At 46.8% G+C, this 18,539-nt stretch overlaps 1 protein-coding gene across 1 annotated transcript; it reads left to right on the forward strand.

Moving 5' to 3' along the window:
- The first annotated feature begins 10,749 nt into the window (after positions 1-10,749).
- Positions 10,750-18,368, forward strand: LOC137439167 (ribonuclease inhibitor). Its single transcript, XM_068134914.2, has 6 exons — positions 10,750-11,176; positions 11,387-11,430; positions 15,285-15,603; positions 16,852-16,938; positions 17,407-17,490; positions 17,712-18,368. The coding sequence occupies exons 2-6, from the start codon at positions 11,412-11,414 to the stop codon at positions 17,797-17,799; spliced, it is 597 nt and encodes a 198-aa protein (XP_067991015.1). The 5' UTR covers positions 10,750-11,176; positions 11,387-11,411; the 3' UTR covers positions 17,800-18,368.
- Positions 18,369-18,539: the final 171 nt, after the last annotated feature.

An 18,539-nucleotide genomic window follows, 5' to 3' on the forward strand; every position in this document is an offset into this window, starting at 1 on the left:
TAAAGGTTGAAGCGAAATGCTGCACAAGCTGGATCAGCTAAATGTTCTGCACAAAGGAAGCCAAGAGGTTTTCAATGTCTTCTCAAAGCCTCAACACTGAACCAGCTTGCTTACAGCTTACGAATTCAGATTTAGCGTAAAAGGCGCCACCAACTATAACCAGTGATGTCCACCACAGGGTGGTCTTCCTACAGGAATATGGAAGTGGCAGATGTTAAATACTTTCAGGGAGTAGTGGAGATGGGGACGGTCTCGGGTGCCCACGATAGACAGCGAGACCCATCATTTCTCATCACTACCGGCGTGTGAACAAGTCCATGCAGGGAAAAGCCAGGACACATTCAACTTCCAAGGGGAAAAAAATCCCTAAAAAAAAAAAAAGAGGCCAGCAATCTGAACAAACGCTCAATCTCAAGATGCAGAAAAGGCAAAAAAGGTTCTGTGTACAAACTATGTGGCATACCTGTGGAGGCATCTACCAACTATGTGGCATACCTGTGGAGGCATCTACCAACTATGTGGCATACCTGTGGAGGCATCTACCAACTATGTGGCATACCTGTGGAGGCATCTACCAACTATGTGGCATCTAGCAACTCCGATCACATGGGATCCAACACAACATGGCTGGAATATGGATGATAATGGCAATCTACCTGTTAAATAGTTTGATTTGATGGGCCACAAATGCCAGATAACTTGAACCTGAACAATCTGGTTTGAGGATGATGGAAGTGACCTCAGTTGAAGTTGTGACTCAGATGAGGAGATCGATGATGAATGGTCGGATATAGACTCCAGTGATGTGCATGAGTGTTATGATGTTTACCCTGCGCTCGCGAAGCGAAAAGCAGGGTTAGGCATTCGGTGGCGTACATGTGGCGTGCGTACGTACATATCTGCATTTTTAAAATTCATTTTCTCGGGAACCGTTGGTCCGATTGACACGAAATTTTACCATAGAAGCGCCTCCGCCTGTAGAATATTTTAATGATAATTATGACGTCATAGGTCACGCGGTCCAGGTGCCATCTTAGAAAAACTTCATACCTCTATCTCCAAACTGCCATCTCCAGAAGATATACTACATATTGTTACAGACGTGGCTTGGATGTTATTTACCGAGCGGTTTTATGGTATGACCACGTCTGCACAAGTTACCCGATTGTGCCCGAACGTTGACTAGTCGCGTTACGCTGGCTCAATAAGAAAAAGAAGACACCCGGCTGGATTACAATAACACAATACGACACCAAGGGTTCAGTTCTCAAGACCTCCGGAGGAGATTATATTCGTACGGAAAGGTCAGATTACAGGGGCTAGAGTTATAATCACAGAAAGACAGGCACTTAGACACACTCTTATATTAACCCCGGACAGACTACAGACAAACGGGACAAGGCTGACTCACACGGGGGTTGATGAAAAGGACAGCGGGTATCGATGGCTCAAGGTGCACTCTTGGCTCAAAGCAGGGTCCAGTACGGTCCGGTCCGGTCCAAAGATGCGGGGAGGTATCGTCGCGCTGGGGGTGGCGGTGGCTTCTCTCTCCAAGCTGAGGCGCATCTCTCGTCACATCCGGCAAGCGGCTGCGTATATCCGGCGGGGAGTGACACGCCCTCGGCTCGTTAGCTCCGCCTCGTGGAATCGGCACGTTGCTTCTCATTGGGTGCGTGCGGGGGGGGTTACTGGCTCCGCCCCTGACGAGGAGCTGACAGCCAGCCCCTTCGGGGTAACCCCGTGGAGCGCAGGGTCTGGAGCTAATCGAGCCGGTGTGAGGACGCATCCTCCCCCGCTCCGCCGCCATCTCCTCTGTTGTTGTTGTAATTGTTGTTGTAGTTGTTGTTATTGTTGTGGTTTGGGGAAGAAGATGGGAGGAGGTATGGGAAAGGTCCTAAACTCACTACTGATGCCATATAATCACATTCTGGTGCAACGAAGAGTCATAATTAATGGAAACGAGGCCTTAACTGACATAGATTAAGAATAACTAGGAAGATGTCCGAAAGTTGTCTACGTGTGGTGCGGTGGACCTGGGCACGACATTTAATGGGGGAATAAGGGGAAGGTCGGCTCTACTGATTGTTATTTACATGCAATGGGACTAGGGAATGGGGGATCGGGGAAAGTTGGGGAGTATTGGAGAAAATAGGGGAATATTTACAAGCGGATATGGAGGCCAAATTCCATATTCGCAACATTGCACCCTTCTCTACCCTCGGGGCGTCCCGACCCGATAAATTTTTACCTACTTTAGTGTGGCACGCAATGTAGTTCCCTCTACTATTAACTCTACCCTGAGTGCGACAGTTTTACAGATATTCACAAATGAGTAAATATGTCCCCCTGCGACGTTGCACCCTTCTCCTCACAGAAACACACCCACAGGATAACCGAATCCGGAAAGAATTCGCAAACTAAACATACAGCCGGTAGGGAGCATTATTTACAAGACTACGCTGCTATTTACACTACGATCCAGGACCTGTCTTTGGAGGAACACATGCAGATGTTATGCATAGAGAGAGCGCGCTTGCCAACATCGATACACCAACCCACGAGTGCTCTGTGGCCGACGGCCTTTAATAACGTGCAGAGCACCCTTCCCGAGCATCAACAGCACCACCCCACCACCAATCGGTGCAGTCACCATTGTTCATTGCTATAAAAATAAATTCGACAACCCCTAACCCTGCAGGTGTCTCTTGCTCTTCTTGTGGTGCACTTGGTGTTAGTTAACAGTGGTTCACCTTTATGGCATAGGTGCCACGTTGACCCATAGGTCCATCCCCGGGTGGTGCTTGGCCGCAAACGAACTGCGGTCCATTGTGGGTGGCCACAAACATTGCGGTCCATATGGTGTATCGATCCCGGCAGCAAACAGCGAAAGTGCAGGCCCACAACTGCGCAGCCAGCACCTCTCTTTCCTCTCTCTCTACCCCAAAGCCAGATCCTCGGAGGTGGGAGACAAAAGAAGCAGACAAGTGAGTAAGGTGGTAAGGGCGCAAAAGTGCACGCAATATAAGGTAATGCACACTGGGGGCACATGGGAACCAGGTGAGACAGGTACGTTCCTATCGTACGCCCCCCCCCCCACCAGGTAACCTACATGGCCCCTCCCTTACCCCTTACTGTATCCACACAACACAACACTACCCATAAACATCTACTTTACAAATCAACAAACATCCCTACTGTCTTCCCCGTTCCTCCCATATACCAAATTCGTCTTCTCTCCCTCCTAACCAATCAAATTTGCCATTTTCAACTCTCATCAAAATTTGCCATTTTCAACTCAACATCAAAATTTGCCATTACCAATTCATCATCAGTCCCTCCTAGGGAGGGAGAGATGGAATCACCCCAATGTCTCATCCACGTCGTGATGCGTCTCACAAATCCACACAGCGATTCATCTCCTGCAACAAAACAAAGAAAACACAGGTGTGGAGTCATCATCATCACCACAGGTAAGTGGCTGCGTATGGTGCGACAGGTTCATCAATCCTAACTATCTCCTAAATGACTTTAACAACTTTACACTACCCGGGGTCTCTCTCCGGCCAAACCATTGGCCCTCTTACACTATGGGTTCTAAAAACCAATTCCCATTGGCCAAACTGTGGTGCTCTTCAATTTGGGGTCTCACTCCCCCGATTCATCTCCCGGTGCCCTCGCACAATTTCTGGGCTGCGGCGTGTACCTCTCCCAGTGGGTCTACCCACCTGCACACCTCCACCACTGCAGTTGCCTCCGAGCTTACCTGCTCCTTGCCCTAACCTAACTACCTGGGGAAGGCCCTCTGGCACTCTCCCCACTCGGTGCCCTCTCTGGCACTGGGCTACCCGGGTCCATCCTCCGGATCCTCGGGCCCCATCCACAACTCTACCGGCTCCCAGAGCCCACCTGCGGCCTCACCTGGCCGACATCCTCACAGTGGTGGAGTGCCCAACCAACTACACACACTAACAGGCTACACGCCCCGCCATTTCCACAACACTAATGCACCCATTCACAACACCATTCTGCAACCGCACCACAAATGCCAATATCCAACCACAATTTACCTGTACCCTCTACCTAACACTTACACTACCCGCCCCGGGTACTCGTGAAAGGGGTCCACTCTTCCCCCATCCACACCTTCGCACCATGCACACCACTCCGTACCACTTACTCCAACTCTCTCCACACACCTGTACTTGCACACCTGTGCTCTCACACCTGGTGCCACCTGCACCCTTCTCTCCCCAAGCGCATTCGCGCTGATCCACAACACTCACTACTCATACACGGCTCCACACACCTGTCCAGTTGCACACCTGTGCAATCACACCTGTTCAATTCTCACACACACGGCATCATCTCAGCTAACTACTCCCTTCTGAAACTTGCGCTTCCCAGTCGTCCCTTTAAACTATTGCGCTCCCTCGTCATTATCATCCACACTAATCTACCTGCGTCCCCACTACAGGTATCAGTCACTAACTAAACTTAACGTTACCTAATGTCAATCTCTTCTAGATCCCTACTAATAACCTAACCCACCCGGGCTAGTTTCCACTGCCATCAACCCCATAAGCTATTGCTCCTTTGCCCCCCCCCATGGGAAGGGTGGCAGGGATGCCATCCCACCACATCGGGGGTCTCTCACTACCAATTTTGCACATCAAATTTCAACAAATCAAAAATTTGCCAATCACTACCCATCATCTGCCAATCACTACTGCCAATCCCTTGCCAATCATCAAATTTTGTTTTTCTCTAATTTTGGGTCCAAAACACTAACCTCATCACCCAGTCGACTCACTAATACCTCTCGGTGCGCCAATTCCTGTCCAAAGCCCGGCTTCGTAAAGCCAAGCCATGAATGCTGGTTGTTCTGTGCCAGCGGCTGGGTGCGTCCCGCATTCGGTGCAGGGAAGGAGGTTTACCCGGCCCGAGATCCCACGCCCCATCTCGGCACGGAGCCATCCAATGCCCCGATCTCGACCTGCCGGCACGTCTCACCAAAAAGTGGTCGCCATGACGACCCTTTCTATCGGGCTGCCAGCTCCGCCTAGTGGAGCCTGGACGCGGCCGTTCAAAGCGAGGCCCGGCACGCACCGAGGGCCTGCTTCGGCTAAAAGTCGCTCTAACCTCTAACCCGTGTAACGTCGATGCTTCACCTGGACGCTTACACCCCGCAGCCCGTTCCTTGCTCACACATCCAGCTGTGCCCATGCTCCTCGTACCCTTCCTTACACACCCAGGTACACCCATTCCACTCACAGCCTTGGTCACACACCTGACCACCGAACACTTTGGCACACATTCGTTGCTCGCACACCTCACCAATACACCGCTTCGCACCCCCTCCTCGGTCACCTCCTCTGTGACAATCACAGGTGTGCCCTCATTCGCACACCCAACCACGTGCCTCACCACCAATTCCAGCGTGCATTCCCACTCACGCTCTACCATTCCAGGTGTGCATCCTTCCATCCCAGGTGTACATCCTCGCTCACCTGTCACAACTAACTCACGCTCCATGTCACTCTCACTACTCTCACCTCCATTCTTGACAGCGCACTCACCCTTACTCTTGACAGCGCACTCTTTCCTCGTGCACCTGCCCGTCACACACCTTTCTCGCGCACACTCTCCCGTTACACCCTCTGTAACACTCACCACAGGTGGACACTCTTCCTTACTTCTGACAGCGCACTCTTTCCCCATGCACCTGTCCGTCACACACCTTTCTCGCGCACACTCTCCCGTTACACCCTCTGTAACACTCACCACAGGTGGACACTCTTCCTTACTTCTGACAGCGCACTCTTTCCCCATGCACCTGTCCGTCACACACCTTTCTCGCGCACACTCTCCAGTTACACCCTCTGTAACACTCACCACAGGTGTGCATTCTTCCTTGCCTTTGACAGCGCACTCTTTCCCCATGCACCTGTCCGTCACACACCTTCCTCGCGCACACTCTCCCGTCACACCCTCTGTAACACTCACCACAGCACGCTTCCATGTGCTCTCTCGCACATGCGCTACGACCGACTCATTCTCGCCAACACCCTCACTCCTTGGCATGCACTTTTTCCTCACACACCCCAGAGTCGGACTTTCTCGCACACCTCCTCTTTCGCACACCAGACCTGTCACACACTTCACCAGTGGCCTCTCACGAACACCCGGGTCCATCTCGACCCCCAAGCTTCTTAAATCCCCTGGCGCATCATACGCACGACCATATTGGTCACCACTTACACCGGGTCCTCTTCCTCTTCGCTTCTCCTCCATCACCTGCGAATCCCTCATCCGGTTAATGAGCACATCATCACGATCCAAACACAGACTTTGGACCAATTCTTTTATCTCCTCTTTTATCTCTTTGTTATCCCCTCTCCGTCGCTTCTTAATTTCGCTCATCCCTTCTTCCACTTCTTCTAATTTGTGCTTCACCTCTTTTATTCCCCGGTACGTCTCCTCAAGCTCATCCTCTAAGGCTACCTTGACCGTTTCCAGGTGCGTCCTCACCTGCCGGTCCTTCGTCTCCATTACCTCTATCACCTCGTCCAACCTCGTTGTCAGTCCCTCACGTACCATCTGACATTCCCTCTTTGTCGCTATCAAGTCGTTTTTTATGTCGTTTTGTGTCGCTTTTAACCCTCCTAATACCGCAGTGTTCCTTTGAACCTGCTCCACTAACTCCGTCTGTCCCACCGTCAGCTGCTCCACCTCCTGCGTCAGGTCCTCTATGCCCCCTTGTAACTTTACAGTCCCCTTTCTCACCTCCTTCTCCATGTGCTCCTTACAGTGCCTCACCTCCTCGCGCACTCCTCCGACCTCCTCACTCACTCCTCTTCTGATCTCCTCTCCCATCACTTGCATCTCCTGCCCAGATGCCACCCTCATCTGCTCCATTTCCTCCCTGTGAGCATCCAGTTTGGTTTCTACCCCCATTCTGACCCCCTCTATCTGCTGCCCCATTTGGTTAACTTCCCTTTCCGCTTGGTCCCTCATGTCCCTCAATTTGCCTTCCATACTGTTTTCTAACCCCTCTAACCCTTTTTTCATCCCTTCCATTTGATTCTCTTGAGCGGCCATTCTGTTTTCTACCCCCGTTAACCCATTCTTTACTTCTTTTATCCCGTTGTCCAACTCCTCAAAATTATTGTCTAACTTCCCAATTTTCTTGTCTAACTCCTCAAAATTATTGTCTAACTTCTCAATTTTCTTGTCTAACTCCTCAAAATTATTGTCTAACTTCTCACTGGTACCCCTCGCTTCGTCCCTCATTACCCCCAATTGCTCACTCCGAGCCCTCGCTTCGTCCCTCATTACCCCCATTTGGTTTTCCAATCGCTCACTATTCTTTTCCATAAGGGCCGTCATTTGTATAAAAAAAAGTTCCAATCTTCCCAGCGGCGCTACTTCGGTCGCGGGCACGGTGACCAGCGAGGCGCCATTTTGCGCGCCCGCTTCTTCGTGCGTGACGGCGCTATTTTGCGAACCTGCCGCCCTCACTGCTTCGCTCTCCTCCTGTCCCTCATTTTGGTCCTGGATCGACCCTACCTCACTCTCCTTTACCGGACCCCAGCTGTCTTGATCCGCCATAGCGCGACTTTCAAAATTCGGTTTTTATTTTTTATTTTCGTAAAACAAATTGAAATTTCGCCGTTATAATTTCGCGCGGGAAACGCGCTCCGAATCGATTTTCCCTCCCAAAATTTGGGCCTAACTAATTTAGTCCCGGGTTCGAATTCCACTCCTCGACACCAATTGTTACAGACGTGGCTTGGATGTTATTTACCGAGCGGTTTTATGGTATGACCACGTCTGCACAAGTTACCCGATTGTGCCCGAACGTTGACTAGTCGCGTTACGCTGGCTCAATAAGAAAAAGAAGACACCCGGCTGGATTACAATAACACAATACGACACCAAGGGTTCAGTTCTCAAGACCTCCGGAGGAGATTATATTCGTACGGAAAGGTCAGATTACAGGGGCTAGAGTTATAATCACAGAAAGACAGGCACTTAGACACACTCTTATATTAACCCCGGACAGACTACAGACAAACGGGACAAGGCTGACTCACACGGGGGTTGATGAAAAGGACAGCGGGTATCGATGGCTCAAGGTGCACTCTTGGCTCAAAGCAGGGTCCAGTACGGTCCGGTCCGGTCCAAAGATGCGGGGAGGTATCGTCGCGCTGGGGGTGGCGGTGGCTTCTCTCTCCAAGCTGAGGCGCATCTCTCGTCACATCCGGCAAGCGGCTGCGTATATCCGGCGGGGAGTGACACGCCCTCGGCTCGTTAGCTCCGCCTCGTGGAATCGGCACGTTGCTTCTCATTGGGTGCGTGCGGGGGGGGTTACTGGCTCCGCCCCTGACGAGGAGCTGACAGCCAGCCCCTTCGGGGTAACCCCGTGGAGCGCAGGGTCTGGAGCTAATCGAGCCGGTGTGAGGACGCATCCTCCCCCGCTCCGCCGCCATCTCCTCTGTTGTTGTTGTAATTGTTGTTGTAGTTGTTGTTATTGTTGTGGTTTGGGGAAGAAGATGGGAGGAGGTATGGGAAAGGTCCTAAACTCACTACTGATGCCATATAATCACATTCTGGTGCAACGAAGAGTCATAATTAATGGAAACGAGGCCTTAACTGACATAGATTAAGAATAACTAGGAAGATGTCCGAAAGTTGTCTACGTGTGGTGCGGTGGACCTGGGCACGACATTTAATGGGGGAATAAGGGGAAGGTCGGCTCTACTGATTGTTATTTACATGCAATGGGACTAGGGAATGGGGGATCGGGGAAAGTTGGGGAGTATTGGAGAAAATAGGGGAATATTTACAAGCGGATATGGAGGCCAAATTCCATATTCGCAACAATATACATATTTGGGGGTGGGGGGAGGGGTGGCTTTGACAGGCCCCTCCGTTTTGGGGGAGGGTGGGAAGTGTAGGAAGAAACATTTTCCGATGCAAAGAGTGCTTCATAACCTCAGCGTTGCCCAAGTAAACAAGGAAATTGTAATACCCTCTGCCACCAACACCAGGTGGTGCTACACACAGTTCAAATGCCTGGTGATTGTTTTGGTTCACGAGTTATCAAGTGACCACTATATTCGTCATGTGTGTGCGCCTGTCTGTGTGTCTGTCTGTCCGCAGCATAACTACCCGATGATATCCGATTATTGATTATGCATTATTAAACTGATTAACTGATTATACATTATTTTCTATCTCATTTCAAGGTCAGTAACCTTCGTATTGACATTTCCGGGCCTGGCCTGTCCGGGCCTGTTTAGGTTATAGTCCGTCCTTCATCATTGAATACCGCTCGCTCGTGAACCATCGTCGTCTCCTGACTTGTATTTATTTTTGTGAATGTGTACTTGTATATAACTGTTATTAATTTTAAAAGGCTGAGGCACAATCGAGCGATATATATATATATATAAATGTAGTTTTTTTTGGTGTTTTTGTGAGTGAGTTTTTTTGAGTGAGTTTGAGAAAAAGTGAGTTTTTGGGGATTTTAATTTATATATATATATATATTTTTAAATTAAAATCCCCAAAAACTCACTTTATTTTTTTTTTGCCCAAAGCACTCACTGATGAACATCTGAACGTTTGACGAAGATCCGTTCAGCCATCTCTGAGAAAAATGGTGACACAGCCAGACAGTCCAACAGCTAGCTCTCTTATATAGTGGAAGATTATATGAGAAAATAGAAATTGATTATGTCGTCGATCACGTGGTTTAGCAGCCATATTGGATCAAAGAAAAAAACCCTTCAAAAACAGAAGAGTTGGCTCACACCAAGTTGACTGCGCAGGATAAGTATTCTAAGAATACCACCCTTGTTTAAGATTTTAAGTCATCGTGATATGGTTTCTATAAATATTTACTGCACGCACATGTTCAATGTGAATATAATAATTTCATTTTCATGTTTGTGTGTCAAGTGCCTTATTGACTAAACGATCGTGACCCCATACGCCTCACCACACGTCCTTTCAGAGGGATAGGCATCTTTGACCATTTCGGTGTCTTTTGGGTCTTCGGGGTCTTTTGGGTTTTTTTGGGGGTCATCGGGGTATTTTGGGTCTTCAGAGTGTTTTGGGTGTTTTGGATTCTCAGGGCCTTTAAGGGTATTTTCGGTCTTTGGGGTGTTTTAGGTGTTCAGGGTCTTTTGGGTCTTTTGGGGCCTTCGGGGTATTTTGGGTCTTCAGGGTCTTTAGGGGTATTTTGGGTCTTCAGGGGTCTTGGTGGTCTTTTTTGGTCTTCAGGGGTCTTGGTGGTCTTTTTGGGTCTTCAGGGGTCTTGGTGGTCTTAAGGGTCTCTGGGGCCTTAAAGGGTCGTCAAAGGTCTGAGGGGTCTCAGCAGTCTAAACGTAATTAAGAGTTCACGGACTGTGTTTTAGGTGTTAATGTTATTTGAAGAGAAGACGTTTTGGTCGCATATAAACATGACCATTTACCGGTACAACAACATATGTGTGTATGTAGCAAATATATCAAACCTGACTGCCATTCCTCCATAGTCATACGTTTACTATTGTGATCAGTTGTGATGAGTCACTGTGCCCAGTTTGACCGATTTCCCACCCCACAGTCTTGTGCTCGATACGAAACACCAAGTTCACAGCTCTCGGGTTTCTCCACCAAAAAGCTTCGCCATTGCAAAAGTTTCGTTTGGTCGAATTGCGATGGTTCAATTGATTAAAAGTAAGTACTAATGAACCGTCGCGTACACAAGTGCGCGTCGTTCCATAGGAAACTCGCAATAAGAGATCAGGAACCGCTCCGTGTCGCCTGAATTCAATGACAACGGCTTTGGCGGCGGAGGAGACGCAGATTTACGATTTGAAGTCACGGCGCCGACGCGTGCTCAATGCGTGACCGCGCGCCCATTCGTCGACGGGTTGACACGCACAGAGCCTCGACCAATGGGACGCGAAAACAAATGACGTCATCGCAAAACTGACCAATGGACGCCGGCTCGGCGTTGTAAACAACTGGAAGGAAAGAAAAAGGGGAGATCGTGTTGACAGCGCTCAGTCGGTGAGGATTTTAAAACCGTCGTGGTGTGTTACACTTACAGTGTCAGGCGCACACCGCTCCGTGCATCCTTCATTTCTCTCAACTTGTGCGCATCGTCCGGCGTTCTCTTATTGCAGTGAGTGCATCGTTAAGCATGCATCCGCGCTACCGTTATGTTGCGAGTTTAAATGTTTTCACGCGAAGTTCGATGTCACTTATTTCCCGACTTGCTGCGCGACTTTACTCAAAGCCATGACGTGTGACTCGCATTGCTGCATAGTGAGCGTCGCCTGTTTCACGTGTCCCGTTTACTCGTGCAAATGCTCTTTTTGTTTCTCCCCGGCAGGACCTTGGTTGCCTCTGCCCACGAGATGGTGTGGTTCTTGGAAGGTGCGTAAAAACGTGCACCTATGCGTGCTCCTCTGCACCTGTGCGTCATTTCCTCGCTTTAGAAACGAATCCTGATCTCCCAGACAGAAGTGAAAACTTTTGATCAAGTTTTCCCGCACGACCCTAACTAGGCAACGACCCCCCTCGCATCCCTTCCTCCTCCGTTGTGTCAATGTGGTTGCAAAAATAAATGGTTGCCCACCGCAGGGACACTCAAAATGACAGCTCTTTTATTACAACATACTGTGCAATAATTGCTAGGTCAGCAGGATAGCGCGATGGTCTCAGGGTAAATGGTCTTTTGAGCTACCGAGAACGGAGCGCTGATGTCTGCGGAAGCCAGTGTGCGTCTGCGTCGTTGGACAAGATAAGCGATGGATTTTATGGTCTTCAAGTTGATAAGAGTACGTTTACCTCCATGGGACACGAGGTGCGGTTCACTTTTCGAGCCTTGGCACGTCGTCCGAGCTTCTTTCTTCCGCTCGGGGGGCATCATCTGCACCTTGCTTCCCACGGAGATATTAAATGTACTCTTATGAACCTTTGGAGCTGATTGAAAACAAACAAAAATAAACAACAAATCAAATCCTGACATATAAACAGGATCCGAGTACAAGCATATTCTGTTACCTCAGCACAGACCCCCATCTTGGAACAAACGTTTCACTGTGCGCTCTATCGTGAAGGGTAAACACCTTATGGTGGCTTTGACTTGCTCTCTCCATCAGATATTGATCAAACCACTCGGACTGGTACTTGCTCTGGAAACTGCTGTGGGTGCACCTACAGTCGTGGCCAAAAATATTGGCACCCTTGCACTTTTTTCAAATAACTCACAATTTTCTTTAAAAATACGTTGAAATTGACAAAACTATTTGGTCTCCACAATTCTTTATTTCACTGTTAATATTACAGAACCTTTGTTTTTGATTCAGAACTTAATATATCCTTTTAAATCAGAAAATAAAAAGAAATGGCATTGACAAAATTATTGACACCTTTGGATAAAATAACTGCAGTCAAGGTCTTCCTATAGCCGTGAATGAGCTTCCTACACCTCTCTACTGGCAGTTTGGCCCACTCTTCTTGTGCAAACTGCTCCAGTTCTCCAAGATTTAAAGGGTGCCTTCTCCCAACTGCTGTTTTCAGATCTACCCACAGGTGTTCAATGGGATTTAGATCTGGACTCATTGCTGGCCACTTCAGAACAGTCTAGCGTTTTGTCTTGAACATTCCTGGGTGCTTTTTGAAGTGTGTTTGGGGTCATTGTCGTGCTGCATGACTCATGACCTTTGACGGAGACCCAGCTTTCTGACACTGGGTTGAACATTGCACTCCAAAATGCCTTAATAATCTCCTGATTTCATGATGCCTTGCACACATTCAAGGCACCCAGTGCCAGAAGCAGCACAGCAACCCCAAAACATCACTGAACCCCCTCCATGTTTGACTGTAGGTAAGGTGTTCTTTTCTTTGAAAGTTTCATTTTTTTTTCTGTAAACAAAGAAATGTGCTTTACCAAAAAGCCCTAATTTTGTCTCATCTGTCCACAGGACATTCTCCCAGAAGGATTTTGGCTTGTTCAGGTGTATTTTGGCAAACTCCAGTCGGAATTTCTTGTCTCTCTCAGCAGTGGGGTCCTCCTCGGTCTCCTACCATAGAACCCCTTTCATTGAGTTGGTGACGGATGGTGCGAGTTGAAACTGTCGTACCTTGTGTCTGAAGGTCAGCTTGAATCTGTTTGGCAGTTGATCCAGGTGGTTTCTCTAACATTCGAACAATCCTTCACTGCAATCTTCGATCAAGTTTTCTCTTGCGGCCACGTCCAGGGAGGTTGGCTACAGTGCCATGGGCCTTAACATTCTTGATAAAAATTGTGTATGGTGGACACAGGAACAACAAGGTTTCTGGAGATGGACGTGTAGCCTTGAGATTGTCCATGCTTGGCTTGGCTCACCAAACTCTCCTCTTATGGTATTCATCGAATTCTCCACTCATGGCTCATGGACTTCCTCTCCTGTCGTAATCAACGTGTGGCCCTAAATGTCATCTCTGATTCTCTCATCTCCTCTCCCTGTCCAGGCTGGAGTTCCTAAAGGCAGTATTCTGGGCCCAGTGCTTTTTCATATCTTTATCAATGATCTCTTCAACTCTGGAAAATCCTCTGTCTTTTTGCTGAGGACTCCACCCTCTGCCGCTCCATATCTCAACCCTCAGATCGGCAGGCAGCAGCCTTCTCACTCTCTGCAGTCCTGGTTAAAAATCACAAACTGGTCAAACACGTGAACATGTTTCAATTATGTCTGATCTCAGACAATTCTCTGGTTTTCTTTCTTTTCTCCATGGTCATTGCGGTACACACAGTGACATAAAACAGCAGAATGACTCATTTTCTCTACTCAAACTGGTTGAATGAGTGATTTCTATATTGCAGGCACCTGCAACTCACCACGGGTGAGTTCATTTCCAAAGTAAAGAAGAATCACCTCCTGGAAATCTAATTATTTCTAACAACTTCTAAAAGGTGCCAATGGTATTGTCTGGGCCATTTTAGGATTTCTGTGGAATAAGCTAAGATTTAGTAATTTCTTCAGCTTTTTTTTTTTGCTCCACTGTAAACCAAAGAAATACATTTGTGGATACCAAAATATTTTTTAATTTCAACAATTTTATGGAAGAAATGGTGCATTATTTGAAAAAAGTGCAAGGATGCCAATATTTTTGACCACGACTGTATATGGGAGAGATTCGTAATTCTTTACTATGATTCTTCCAATAGTTCAATATACGGCAAAAAAGTAGGAAGCATACGTCCAAAAAAAAGCACGTATGGAATGTGCTGTTCCCAACTTGTTCCACCCTCCTCAAGGTCCAATAATCCAATGTCCTCGGTTTCATATTAATCTTGCATCAGGAGGCCTAATTTCAGGATCTCCTTGCTCACCAGAGGCAGGTTTATTGCCTTGCGTTTTATTTATTTATTTTTACTTGCTCTATTCCTGTCGTGATCCTGCCCTCACCTCTTCACCCAATCCCTACCTCTCGGCTCACACATGCTCTGCCAGAAATCCTTTCCATGTTAGACCCCAACTTTAAACTCACCATTCGCCTCCATTCTTTCGTTCACCTCTTTTCTCGCCTGTGGAACTGTCTTCTAGGATTCCAAGTCCACTTCCCACCATCACCAATTGATATCTCGCATTTCCACTGCGGAGCTTTACTTCACACGTTGCGACCCCATTTCCATCCTCCTTACACTTCCTCCTCTATGGCTGCGGTGATAGTTTGTTATTGTCCCACTGTTTTCACTTTCCCCCATATCTGATGATCCTTTGCCCCCTGTTGTTCTGCGATACCATCATTGGTACATGTTTTTGTTTTTTTAACAGCGTTCTAATCACATACATGATTGTAGATTTAAAGAATAAAACATTGGCGTTTCCTGGACCAACGAGAGCATTTTGAAAGTACGCCCTTCCTGGAGAATCTGAAGTGTCCGATTGGCTCACCGTACAATAATTTGGAGCATGGCTCCATTTTATTGTGTAGGAAATGAGCGAAACGCTACTTGCAACTGGTAAACCGTTTAAACGCGATGCAAAGAGGACTGTGGTGGTAATAAAAGTGACACCAGGAATAATTTGGAACAGGATACTGCATTTGCCTATTCCAGCTGGCAGGGTGTCTGGCAAGACCCCGTTAGTTATTTGCGATGTTTGGGTTTTCTGTTCCCAACACATCTCGATTCCCTCCTTCCCTACCCCGCATTCCCAATCCATTCTGCATAAACATGTTTTGATCGATTCCCACCTTTTTTTGTTTTTGATCCCTCTATCCCAACTCTGTTTATTTAGCCCTTTGGTCCCTTGTGGACAAAGGCAGGAGCTTGATTATGAAAGAAGAACCATCGGAAGCACATCAAGACCCCAATTCCTCGCTTTCAGAAACTGAACTGCTTTCTGCGCTTCGCTCTTCCAGACCTATCCGAACATTCTGTCGGCAGGATAGCCTCAACCTCTCTGGTTTATCCCTCTCTCCTGACGACTGCTCTCAGTTGGCCAAAGCTGCGCAGAATGGAAAAGCACCAACAAGGCTAATGCTGGTCGACTGTCGTTTGGATGCCGAAGGCCTCAAGCCTCTTGCCCAGGCCTTTATTTACCCACAGCAGTTGTGGTACGTTCTTCATTCAGTCACAGATACAACATTGATTTGCTAAATAAATGAGAAAATTTAAACAGGTATGGGAGAAAAGTGAAAGGTAGTGAGGTCAGAGCAATGACTGTTCAGCCTGGCAGAGGTATGCGCTCTACCGAGTGATGTTATAGTTATACATGTAATATATTGATGCTTGGAATAATTTTTAAATTAAGTTAATGTATTGTTAACCTGTGTTAATGACAGTAGAGCTACCTTTACTGGCCTTGGGTGTTTTTGTCTCATCTGCTCAAAGGGATGGGAGAGGCTATTGTCATAGATCAATACTCCATGTGTGTGTGTGTGTGTGTGTATATATATATATATATATATATATATATATATATATATATATATATATATATATATATATATATATGAGGCTGCATGTACTGTACATGTATCTACTTTATAGATAGTTCTTTCTCAGCTTCTCTTTAATCTCGATGCCTTGCCATCACTGCAGTTAAAAGCTGTTTTTTGTTTTCGTTGATGAAATCAGAACAAAGTTGCTTCATTGACGAGAACAAGAGAATAATAAAGAAGCTGGCTAGTCTATCCCATGGTTTGAAGTACGCTGCAAGGCCTACGAGCTCGACTAGTTTACCTAGGCAGCCTTCAGCGCAGTTCAACAAAGTTGTCTCGGTTAACGGTAGCACTTTAATGTGAAATGTAACCATAACTTGATTTTTGACATTGATTGTGGTGTCCAGGTTAGCCATGCCCGTCCTGAGGGTGTTTGTCCATGCCGAGATCTACTGTGTTTTATTGCTCATCCTAGGGCATTTACACAATTACATCACATGTACGCAGCTTTGTTTAGTCATGTTTTTCATCTACAAGGGGAGCTAGCAGTATAGCCAAGTGGTATCCACTGCTATTCTGGTGTTTCTCATTCAGGGTGATTCATCAGTATGTGCCGTCTGTCAAGCAAGGCCTCCCATCTGCCAGGAATAAGACATTAAAGATGCATCGGTGTCCTTTGCAAAGAGTAGGCAAGATTGCCGGCACCATGAACAAATTCCAAATTGCTGCTCTACCCTCGGGGCACTAAATTAGTGGCACTGCCGTGCCCCTGCCAGACGTGATGCTAACCCGCAGCCACGTGCTGCACACTGATTATAAGGAGGGGGTGGTGGGGGGGAGGAGTTGCACTCTGTGCCATGTGCAAACACCCTCGGTGTGGCTCTGCATTGTTGGATGATCCATCTTGTTTTGTGTTTTCAGTCTCTCCCGCAATGCCATTGGGGATGCTGGAGCACGGCTCGTTTGTGATGCACTATGCCAGAACGATTGCCGGATTCAGGATTTGGGGTAAGAACCTGTCAAAGCATCGCTCATTTCTGTGTTTGCTGGATTAGGTGTTCTTAGAAGCAAAAACTCCCAAAACCTCATTGGAACGAGTTAAGTTTCTATCTATATTAACATATGTATATATTAACAGAAACCTCTCCTTAGATCACAAACTGGAGCCACTCGTTTTGGAACTACAAAAATATTTTAAGGCACCTGATTGGAAGTTAAACATCTGCGTTCTGTCCAATGTTGCACTGATGTTGAGGTCAAGTTTTGTTGATACTTAAAACAGTTTGACCTTTTATTTTCCAACTTCTATACATTTTTCTATGCACAAATAAATGCCAAATTTCTATGCCCTACAAACAACTTCATATTCAAGCAATTATCAGAAATACCTTCAGCTGTGGGATCTGATGTTTAAATCGAGGAAAGGATAATAAGTGTGGGGTTGAAACAAATCTTTTTCAACTGTTTCGGCTGCAGGTTGTGTGGAAATCAGCTGACAGACGATGTCGTGCCATACTTGTGCAGCGCCATAAGAAAAAATGAAAGCCTCCAGAACGTATGGTGAGCAAAGGGAGAGTTTGAATGCATTTGATAATGGAGCCATCTATCTATTACATATGCAAAAGGGGGAAAAAAAAAAGATGGTTTCGACTTGGAGCGAGAATATGTACTTGCAGTTGGGAAAAGCCAATTTGTATTTTAATGCCCACTTTCGGAGGTTAGTGGTATACAAGGAAGAAATGTTTGCTGATTTGTTCTTTATCCACCCTGCCTCTTTCCAGGCTCTGGGACAACCATTTCAACGACAAAGAGAAGCGTGATCTCAAAGGGTTGGAATTTGCGAAATCGCGATTGGAAGTACATGTCTAAACTTTCCCTCACCAGAAGTTGCTTGCCCCATTTCTACCACTCCAGAAATTCAGATTACACAACTGACTCGCATGTATTATATACATGAGATTTTTTTTTTTTTTTTTAACCGAATGCAAACATCCGTGTCCAAAACCAGGCAATGCAGACATTTCGCTTTTTGTATTTAAAGATATTCTACGGCCGCTGTGAAAAAGTCTGTTATTTCTATTGCCAATGCTGCTCTGACGTTCATTTGCTTGGTCATCATTTGCCTTTGTAACTGCATGATTTTTTTTTTTAACCTGTAATTTGATTATTTTTGTTTTGCAAGCTCTTACAGGAGCTTGAACTATTGTAGGAAAATTGTTTTTGCAACAATACAATGTATTGTATGACTGATTTTTCAAATGCAATTGAAACAAAACTTGTTGGCGTTAATACTTTATCAGCCACCAGGATATATTACTTTAAAACTTGTACAATAGACTTTTTATTGATGAAGTGCTGATCCATTTGTACAAGTTGTATATAATGCAACCACAATTTTGAAGCCTTGTGTTCATCAAATAAAAACAGTATGGGCAGAACCCTCTCAGCCTGATCGTTTTTGTGGTCGTGAAATCCATTTCCAAACGAGGCCAAAAGATTGGCACACCATGGTGCCTTGGATCCTTTATTTGAGGAAACCACTTGGCCTACCCATTAGGGTACATGTGTGAGTGCCATTTTGAATGTTGCATCATGGGTTTTTCGTAGTT

This window comes from Myxine glutinosa, chromosome 1 (assembly GCF_964187855.1).
Source record: "Myxine glutinosa chromosome 1, kmMyxGlut1.1, whole genome shotgun sequence".
In the NCBI taxonomy this organism is placed as follows: domain Eukaryota; kingdom Metazoa; phylum Chordata; class Myxini; order Myxiniformes; family Myxinidae; genus Myxine; species Myxine glutinosa.

What these genes read in the sequence shown, in the direction of transcription:
- LOC137439167 (XM_068134914.2), top strand. An exon ending in ATTTACCCACAGCAGTTGTG is followed by an intron (nt 15,604 to 16,851) that starts GTACGTTCTTCA and finishes TTGTGTTTTCAG; the next exon opens with TCTCTCCCGCAATGCCATTG. An exon ending in TGCCGGATTCAGGATTTGGG is followed by an intron (nt 16,939 to 17,406) that starts GTAAGAACCTGT and finishes TTTCGGCTGCAG; the next exon opens with GTTGTGTGGAAATCAGCTGA.